The sequence below is a fragment of the Neopelma chrysocephalum genome, unplaced genomic scaffold, assembly GCF_003984885.1.
Source record: "Neopelma chrysocephalum unplaced genomic scaffold, ASM398488v2 Primary Assembly neopelma1_90, whole genome shotgun sequence".
Lineage (NCBI taxonomy): Eukaryota > Metazoa > Chordata > Aves > Passeriformes > Pipridae > Neopelma > Neopelma chrysocephalum.
The window spans coordinates 1,398,553-1,407,983 of record NW_020897752.1 but is presented as its reverse complement, the minus strand read 5'-3'; the positions used below and the strand labels follow the sequence as shown (position 1 = coordinate 1,407,983).

The following is a 9,431-nucleotide window of genomic DNA, read 5'->3' as shown; positions in this document are numbered from 1 at the left end:
GTGGTGTGGAAGGGGGGTGGAATTGGGGTGCAGGGAGGGATGGGGGGTAGGAGGGTCTGGGGGTGGTGTGGGGGTACGGGGGGGATGGGATGGGATGGGATGGGGGGTGTGAGGGTCTGTGGTTGGTGTGGGGGTACGGGGGGGATGGGATGGGGGGTGCAGGGGGATTGAGTTGTGGGGGGCTGGTGTGGAAAGAGGATGGAGTTGGGGTGCAGGGGGGGTTGGGGGGGTATGAGGGTCTGGAGGGGTGGTGTGGGGTGAGGTGGGGGTACGGGGGGGATGATGTTGCGGGAGGGTTTGGGGGTGCTGTGGGGGTATAGGAGAGGTGTGGTATAGAGGGGGGGTGGTGTGGGGGTCCGGCGCGGGGATAGTGGGAGGATTTTGGGGTGGGAGGTGTGGTATGGGGCGTGTATGGGGGCTCGGGGGGTTATGGAATAGGGGGTGTGGTGTGGAAGGGTTTTGGTATTGGGGTGCAGGACAGGGGGGAGGGACGGTGTGGGGGTGTGGGGTTATGGTGGGGGATAGAAGGTCTGGAGTGTGTGGTATTGGGTGCAGGGGGTGGGGTACGGTATGGGGGTGCTGGGCTGTGGGGATTCGAGGAGTTATGGCATGGGGGGTTAGTATAGGGGTGCGGGGGATGAGCTACAGCGACGTAGGGGACGGCAGGGTGGGGTGTGTGATGGTTCGGGGTGCTATGGTGTGGTCCGGAGGGTGGTATGGGGGTGCAGGAGATGAGGCATAGGAGGGTAGGGTATGGAAGGGGGAGTGTGGGGGGGTTCGGGGTGCAGGGGGATGTAATGTAAGGGGTGGGGGGTGTATGGGCGTTCGAGGTGCTCTGGTACAGTCCGGGCGGTGGCACAGACTTGCTGGGGGTGTGTCGGGGGGGCCAAGGACTTATCGTTTCTGCTCGGGGGGCGTCCCTGAGGGTCCCGGGCTGTGCAGCCCGGTGGGCGGGCGGGCGGTAGGTCAGGCCACGCCCCCGTGAGGCAAAGCCACTCCCATTATCCCACAAGCCCCGCCCCTTATGCGCAAGCCCCGCCCCCGACGCTCACGAGCCCGTTCCGTGATGTGCGCAAGCCCCGCCCACAGCGAGCAACCCCCCGCCCCTCGTGCCCAAGCCCCGCCCCCAGCGCGCACGAGCCCGTCCGAGGGATGCTCAAGCCCCGCCCCCGGGGTGCCCAAGCCCCGCCCCCAGCAGCACCAGCCCCGCCCCCGGCGGCTCTCGCGGCGCGGCTCGGCAACGTCAGCGCCTCGCGCGCGTCGCGCTCGTGTCGTCAGCGGCCCTGAGGGCGGCGGGAGGGGCCGGGCGGGACCGGGACCGGACCGGGACGAGGGCCGGTACAGGGGCCAGGAACGGACCGCGCCGGGGCGGCCCCGCGGGCACCGGCAGCGATGGCGCCGCGGCTGCAGCTGGAGAAGGCGGCGTGGCGCTGGACCGAGACGGTGCCGCCCGAGGCGGTGGCGCAGGAGCACATCGAGGCGGCCTATCGCGTCCGGCTGGAGCCCTGCCAGCGCGGAGCCTGCCGGTACCGCCGCACGGCCCCCTCCGCACCGCCCTCGGGGGGCTGGGGCATCCCGCGGGCACCCAGCACCCGCCTCCCACCGACCCCGGGGTTCGGGGGCTCCCCAGGGCTGCGGGACCCTGCTCTGCCCATCTGCAGGGTTTGGGGCTCCCTCAGGCACCGAAAATCCCCTCTGCTCATCCTCGGGGTTTGGGGGCTCCCCCTGGCACCGAACCTCCCCCCCGCCCGCCCCTGGGGTTTGGGGGCTCTCCAGGACTGTGGGACCCCCTCCTGTGCCCATCATCAGGGTTTGGGGCTCCCCTGGGCACCTAACACCCCTCTCTGCCCACCCCTGGGGCTTGGGGGCTCCCCCGGGCACTAAGCCCCCCCTCTGCCTGTCTTCGGGGTTTGGGGCTCTCCTACTCCCCCGGGCTGGGGGCCCCTCTCGCTCCCTCCCCCCCCCCGAGATGGGAGGGGCTCCCCGCCCTTTAGGGGTCCCTCGGGGTTGGTAGAGACCCCCCCTGTGTTTACTTGGGGGGGGGACACCCCGTTCCCAGGGCTTGGGGGGCCCTCAGCCCTCCCTGTGCAGCTCCACGGATTTAGGGGATTCCTTGGATTGGGGGGACCCCCTGTCCCTGCCTGGATATGGGGCCCTCACCCTTGAGTTGTGGGGAACCCTTTTGTTCCCCAGCTCCCCAGATACAGGGTTGTGGGGGACCCCTCTAGTTGTTTGGATGGTCTGATGTGGGGGACACCCTGTCCCTGCCTCGCTCCTCGAATTCAGGGCACCACCCTGGCATTGGGGGGACCCCCCCCGATGGGGTTGTGGGGGACCCCTCTCCTTGCTTGTTCCCCTTCAGGCATTGGGGAACCCTGGGGTTGTAGGGAACCCCTATCCCTGCCTGGCTCCTCAGATATAGGGGACACCCCCAGAGACCCCTCCTTCTCCCTCCTCAGGTATAGGGGAACCCTGGGGATGTGGGGAACTCTGTAGGGTTGCCTGGCTCCTCATATATAGGGGACCCCCATGGGTTGTAGGGAACCCCTGTCCTTGCCCAGCTCCTGAGGTGTAGAGGACCACCCTCCAACTTGGGGTTATGGGGGACCCCTCTCCCTGCCTGGCTCCCCAGAAATAGGGACACACCCCTGGGTTGTGGGGACCCCTCTCCTTGCTTGTCCCTCCCCTTACACAGGGGACCCCCATGGGTTGTAGGGAACCCCTCTCCTTGGTCCTCAAATATTGGGGGACCCTCTCCCTGCCTGACTCTCCAGATAGAGGGGACCTTCCTCCTGGGCTCTGGGGGGACCCTCTGGTTGCCTGGCTCCCTAGATATAGGGGACACCCCCAAGGAGTCTTTGGGGACCCCTCTCCCACCCTGGCTCCTCAAATATTGGGGACCTCTCTCCCTGCCTGGCTTCTCAGATCTTGGGGATCCCTCTTGTTGCCTGACTCCCCAGTTATAGGGGACACCCACCCCCACATCCCATACTCTTCCTGGGTTCCCCTTTCCCCTCCCTCTGACCTTCTCCATCCCCTTTTTTTGTCCCTAACCACCATTTTCGGGGGGGGTGACCCATATCCCACCGCATTCCCTCCGTTCATCCTTACGGGGTCCCCTCTTGCCCTGTCGCCTCCCCCTGCCCCCAGGGGACATGGGGGTGACACTTGGGGTCCCTTCTCCCAGGAGGAACTGCCGGGGAAACCCCAACTGCCTGGTGGGCATCGGGGAGCACGTGTGGCTGGGCGAGATCGATGAGAACAGCTTCCACAACATCGACGACCCCAACTGCGAGCGCCGCAAGAAGGTACCCCCCAAACCCCCCAAAAACTCACCCCCTGCCTTCCCCAGTGCCAGGGGACGAGGGGAGGCGACCCCTGACCCTTTGTGCCCCCCCAGAACGCCTTCGTGGGCCTGACCAACCTGGGGGCCACGTGCTACGTGAACACCTTCCTGCAGATGTGGTTCCTGAACCTGGAGCTGCGCCAGGCGCTGTATCTGTGTCCCAGCGCCTGCAGCGACGGCGTCCCCAAGGACACAGGTGGGTGGCACGTTCTCCTGGGAGAGGGACAGTCCCTCCTTTCCTCCCAAAACTGGATGTTGGCTCTGGGATAGATTCATCAGGGGGATCTGTGGGTGAAGCATCAGATGATCATCCTGTCGCCACGGCGTTGGTTTGGAGCCACCACCTGGGTTTTGGGAGCACAGTGACCTTGATCCAAGGGATTTCGTGGATCAGGGGGGTCTGAGGTGGTTGAAAAGGCTGATTTGGGTTTGTTTCTTGCCTGGCTGGTTCCCAAAGCCCAGTGGTGGTGCTGGGGGTGGAACACATGGATTGGGGCTGATCTGGGCTCTCACAGAGCTAAACTTATCTCATGGGAGGGCAGAAATTGAGATTCCAGGGAGGATTAAGGCTCCCAACTGCTCCCAGTCCATGTGGGTGCTGTCCCTGTGGGTGCTCTGGGTCAGTGCAGCCACCTCAGCTCTGTTCCTGTTTTATGGTGGTTTTACATGATGTTTCACCATTTTGGGTAAATCAGAAGCATATGCTGCTTAAACCCTTCACTCCCAGCTCCTGCTGGGCACTGTGGGATAGGATCATGGAATCACTGAGGTTGGAAAAGCCCTCTGAGATCATCAAGCCCAACCATTCCCCCAGCACTGCCCCCCAGCACTGCCCTGTTCATCCCTAAACCATATCCCCAGATGCCACATCCACATGTTTTTGGAACACCTCCAGGGATGGGGACTGCGCCACCTGCGTGGGCAGCCCCTTCCAGTGCCTGACCACACTTTCCATGAAGGAATTTTCCCTGATACCCAACCTAAACCTCCCCTGGCACAGCTTGAGGCCATTTCCTCTCATCCTGTCCCTTGTTCCCTGGGAGCAGAGCCGACTCCCCCCCGGCTCCACCCTCTTGTCAGGGAGTTGCAGAGAGCAAATATTTACAGTTGGACTCCATGATCCCAAGGGTGTTTTCCAACCTAAATCATTCTCTGTTTTGCCTGTGCTGGGATTTGCCCTCATCACCAACACGAACTCTTTGAGTTCTCTCGACAACTAAAACCAGCTTCTAAACCCACCATTTCTAGTCGTGAACTCACTCTGACAAAGCCAGACCGGGCAAAATACCTGGATCAATCCCTTCCTGCCCTGAATTCCCGCCTGTGCCTTGTGTTTCCCCCAGACTACGAGCCCCAGAGCATCTGTGAGCACCTGCAGTACCTGTTTGCGCTGCTGCAGAACAGCAAACGGCGCTACATCGACCCCTCGGGCTTCGTCAAGGCCCTGGGGCTGGACACGGCCCAGCAGCAGGTGGGTGGGGGCCTGGGCATTCCAGGGACCTGGAATTGCCCTTGGATGGTGGTTTGGCCGTTCCCAGCTGGGTCTTGCTGCTGGGGGCAAACACGAAGGGAGGAGTGTGGCTCCGGGCCCTTCTGGAGCACAGCGGGAATGAGAGGGGGCCAGGGAGTGAGGGATGGGGCCAGGGAGTGATGGGATGAGCCAGGGAGTGAGGGATGGGGCCAGGGAGTGATGGGATGAGCCCAAGGAGTGAGGGATGGGGACAGGGAGTGATGGGATGGGGCCAGGGAGTGAGGGATGGGGACAGGGAGTGATGGGATGAGCCAGGGAGTGAGGGATGGGGACAGGGAGTGATGGGGTGAGCCCAGGGGGAGCCCAGGGAGCAGTGGGATGGGGACAGGGAGATCAGGAAGAGCTCAGGGAGTGAGGGGATGGGGCCAGGGAGTGATGGGATGAGGACAGAGAAATCAGGAGGAGCCCAGAGAGCAATGGGGTGGGAACAGGGAGTAATGGGATGGGGACAGAGAGATCAGGAAGAGCCCAGGGAACAATGGTATGAGGAGAGGGAGCAATGGGATGAAGACAGGGAGATCAAGAAGAGGGCAGGGAGCAATGGTGTGGCAGTAGATCTGCAGTGCATGAGAGGCTGTTGTTTAAACATGTTTCAAAATGGCTTTTTGTAGCTAACCCATGCTTCTTCTTCCCAAGACCCCCCAGGGCAAGTGTTATCTCTGTCTCAGGAATGTCCTGAGAAGATATCAAGAGGTCTTCTCATTGGCCTTTGTTAACCCCTTCCTGTTGGCTATTAACTCTAGACAATGGGATGAGGACAAGGGAGATCAGGAGGAGCCCAGAGAGCAATGGGGTGGGAACAGGGAGTGATGGGATGAGGACAAGGACTAATGGGGTGAGGAAAAGAGAGATCAGGATCAGGCCAGGGAGCGAGGGGATGAGGACAAGGAGCAATGGGATGAGGCCAGGGAGATAGGAGGAAGCCAGGGAGTGATGGGATCAGGACAGAGAGTGTTAGGATGAGGCATGGGAGATAGGAGTGCAAGGAGTGATGGGATGAGGATAAGGAGCAATGGGATGAGGACAGGAGAGGAGGAGCCCGGGGAGTGATGGGATGGAGACAGGGAATGTTGTAGTGCCTGATGGCCCTGGCACTGAGCTGGGCGGGGGGGACACAAAGCTGCTGTGAGGGTCCTCTTGCAGGTGTCCCACGGGCTGTTCCACCCCAGTGGGTGGTTGGGGAGGTTTTAGGGCCCTCCCAGGGCAAGGAGATCCTAATGGGATCACTGGGAGCCAGCCAGGGTGAGTGCTGCAGGATCCTGTGGGGCTGCAGCTGGAGAGAGCTCGGGAGAAGGGCTTGGGAATCCACTTGGAGAGGTAACGGAGGTGGTTGAAGGAAGGGCCTGAGCACCAGCAGGGAATTCCTTGGGAGGACCAGGAGGGGAAGGAAACAGTCCTTGCCAGCCAGGGACACTGAAAGGGCAGCTGGGAGAGGCCAAAACCTGTTTGTTTTTGGAAGAGCAGAGCCAGGGTGGGAGAGGAAAATCCTGGGCTGGGCGTGGGGAAACTCAGGAGCCTGGCAGGGATCAACCTCAGGGCAGCCTCTCGTTTTTGGGGTGTTTTTATTGCCCTGCTCACCTCTGCTCCCAGCAGGGACAGCTGGCTCTGCGAGCCGAGCTTGGAAAATCGAGACTCAGGGGGCCAGAAAGCTCCACAGGAGGGTTTTTATTCCTTCCAGAGCCCTGGGAAGAGCAGGGCAGGAGTCAAACCCCCGGCGGGCTGGCTGGGGGCCAGGGGAGCTCAGCCCTGCTCCCACACCAAGGGCCTCACGCTCCTTTTAGCCAAATTCCTCTTTTTCTCTTCAGTTCTCCCGACTAGTCTTCATTTTCCATTCAGTGCACAGAGCCTGGGTACAGCCTGTGCGTGGGGCTCGGGGTAATTAGCACTAAATTAGTGCCAGGGTTGTGACTGTGCTGTGGTGGGCTTGTTAATGAACTCGGGTTTCTCTCTTTTCAGGATGCCCAGGAGTTTTCCAAGCTGTTCATGTCCCTGCTGGAAGATACTTTATCCAAACAGAAGAACCCAGACGTCAGGAACATCGTGCAAAAGCAGTTCTGTGGAGAGTATGCCTATGTCACTGTGTGAGTATTGGCTTTGGGAAGAACCTCCTAGTAAATATTTGAATTTTTAGAAGGATTTGAGAGGGGAAGATCCCTCCTGCAACGGGACCAGGCAGGTGAGGTGCTGCAGAAACCTTTTCTGAGGGATTTTTAAGCTTTTTAATGTCCTGTTTCTATGCCTGTGTTGTTGCTGTCTCACTTCTCCAGCTGCTTTTAGTCCTTTAATGAAAATTCACCAATTAAACCTGCAAGTGAGTTGATGGAATGGCAAATCCTGCAGCCAGAAAACAGCATCCTGGGTGTTGTATTTTCATTCCTGCGTTCTCAGAGCTGTGGATTTCACCTTAAAAATGATACAAAATGGTGCAGATTTCACCTTTAAAATGATACAAAATGATGCACGTGAGCTGTAACAGGTCCTGGTAGCTGCTGTTGTGCTGGTTGCACCTTCTCGTGGAGTCTTTGTGGTGTGGAGTTGTGAACATCCTCCACCCTGACTCCACTTTTTTCTCCTGGCTTTATCCAAGGAATATCTTGCTTGTGGCTGGGACACAGGAACCATGACCTGTCTTCATATATTTTTATCTTCTTTCCAATCCCAGCTGCAACCAGTGTGGCAGAGAATCCAAACTGGTGTCCAAATTTTACGAGCTGGAGTTAAACATCCAAGGACACAAGCAGCTGACAGACTGTATAACAGAATTCCTCAAGGTAGGAGCTCGTTGGAATGCTGCTATTTTTAGCCAGGAATTTAAATTCCTTCCTCCAATTCACAGCCTTTGAGGTCGGTGTTGGAGCAAGTTGGCTCAGTGAGATGCATCCAAGTGAAAATGTTTCTTTCTGTGGGACACAAAAAATGAGGATTGAGGCAGAGCCACTCCTTGCTCATGTTATGGCTTTAAAAAGCACTTGGAAGTTGCATTTTTAGTTAAAATACTTTGCCAGGAAAGCTGGGAATAAGTCCCTGCATGCTTTGTTGTGGATAGCACGGGGAAAAGGGCTGGGCTTCGTGTTCTCTGTGTCAGTGCTCATCTGCACAGCAACAGGAGACATTCCCTGCTGGAAAATGTGCTCTCAGAAATGCTGGGGAGCGCCGGGAATAGCTTTGGGAACAGCTGCAAGTGCTCCTATTCAGCTTGAAAATTTGCCTGGATCCGAAGCTCAGCTCCGGCACGTTAAGGTGTGGATTCCACTGGAAATCTTTAGGACAGAACTGAGCTGAACCCCTGTCCCTGAGCTCCCTGGCTGCTGCTGCTGCTGCACTCAGCAAACCGGTTGCTCTGCCTGTGGAAGGTCTGCTATGAAAAAAAACTGGTTTGGGTGCACAAATTAAACTCCTGAATTGGTGAACTGGATGTTTGTCTGCTCCTCCTTCACACAAAACCACCCAGTGACCTTGGCTGGGGGGGTTGGAATTCTCCTCTGGACTAATCCTGCACTTGGGCCTACTTAGGCTCCAACAGTGACTCTTGCAGGGTGATTTTGGGTGGCTGAGCAGAGGGTTGGAGTTTCCAGGCTGAAATGTGGCTTTGCATTAACTTGGGCCACGTGAACTCATAAAAGGGGTGATTTAATTATTTTCTTTGATCTAAACCAACTCAGTGAAGCAAGGAGCAAACCTGCCAGTCTTGTGAGAGACCTGACAACTTGGAATGGGTCTAAAATTGGCCTTAAAGTGAGAGCAGCCTTCTCTGGCCATGCTGGAATGTGCAGTTTTATAAGCGTGTCTTTTAACTGAGAGATTAATTAGGGAAGAGCAACCGGAAAGAGACTTAAACAGTTAAAATCACTTCGGTGTTTTTAGTCTCCAGCTCTCGAGTGGCTCGGTTGACTTTTCAGTGCTGAGCTGTTCTCCACACCTTTCCCTCTCCCTCTCTCCACACTCAGGAAGAAAAATTAGAAGGGGACAATCGTTATTTTTGTGAGACTTGTCAGAGCAAGCAGAATGCCACGAGGAAGATCCGCCTGCTCAGCCTGCCCTGCACCCTCAACCTGCAGCTCATGCGCTTCGTGTTCGACAGGTCAGTGGGAACACCCTGCAAGCTCTTTGGGAAGCGCCTGCTCGGCTCTTCCTGCTTTAATTGAGAGGTCAGGGGGTGTCTGAGCTTCTCTAGGGGGTCAAGGGGTGTTATTTTGGGGGGGTGAGCTGTTATTGCTGTGCCCTGAGCCGAAGCTTTGCCCCTGCACAGGCAAACTGGTCACAAGAAGAAGCTGAACACCTACATCGGCTTCTCGGAGCTGCTGGACATGGAGCCTTTTATGGAGCAGAAAAGTGAGTTTGGGGAGGTTTTTTTGTTGTCTTTACCCATGGTCTGTCAGCAGATGAGGGGTCTCTGGGATTCTGTTTAAGAAGAAATCCTTCCCTTGCAGCCAGGAATTTCCTTCTTTGTCCATCCTGGGGAAATCTGTACACACCAGTCTGTCTGCAGTGCCAGTGACCTGTGTGGGGCTTGGAGTGCCTGCAGCTCAGGGGGTCAGGGTTAGATGGGATATT

The 9,431-nt window shown here is 58.1% G+C and overlaps 2 protein-coding genes across 3 annotated transcripts in view; both read left to right on the top strand.

Moving 5' to 3' along the window:
• HSPG2 (heparan sulfate proteoglycan 2) overlaps positions 1–1,287 on the top strand; it is a gene marked incomplete at its 5' end in the record, with an annotated part of 36,504 nt that extends 35,217 nt beyond the window's left edge. The window contains 1 exon segment of the mRNA XM_027693158.1: positions 1,090–1,287. Coding sequence (XP_027548959.1) covers positions 1,090–1,287 — 198 coding nt within the window.
• An 8-nt stretch (positions 1,288–1,295) lies between these two features.
• USP48 (ubiquitin specific peptidase 48) overlaps positions 1,296–9,431 on the top strand; it is a 28,941-nt gene continuing 20,805 nt past the window's right edge. Inside the window, exons 1-8 of one of the 2 annotated variants that reach the window (XM_027693095.1) lie at positions 1,296–1,526; positions 3,188–3,308; positions 3,401–3,542; positions 4,690–4,817; positions 6,834–6,958; positions 7,540–7,648; positions 8,825–8,958; positions 9,127–9,209. In XM_027693095.1, coding sequence (XP_027548896.1) covers positions 1,393–1,526; positions 3,188–3,308; positions 3,401–3,542; positions 4,690–4,817; positions 6,834–6,958; positions 7,540–7,648; positions 8,825–8,958; positions 9,127–9,209 — 976 coding nt within the window. In that variant the 5' untranslated portion in view covers positions 1,296–1,392. The remainder of the gene's footprint in view (positions 1,527–3,187; positions 3,309–3,400; positions 3,543–4,689; positions 4,818–6,833; positions 6,959–7,539; positions 7,649–8,824; positions 8,959–9,126; positions 9,210–9,431) is intronic. The other variant, XM_027693096.1, reaches the window with a different exon arrangement.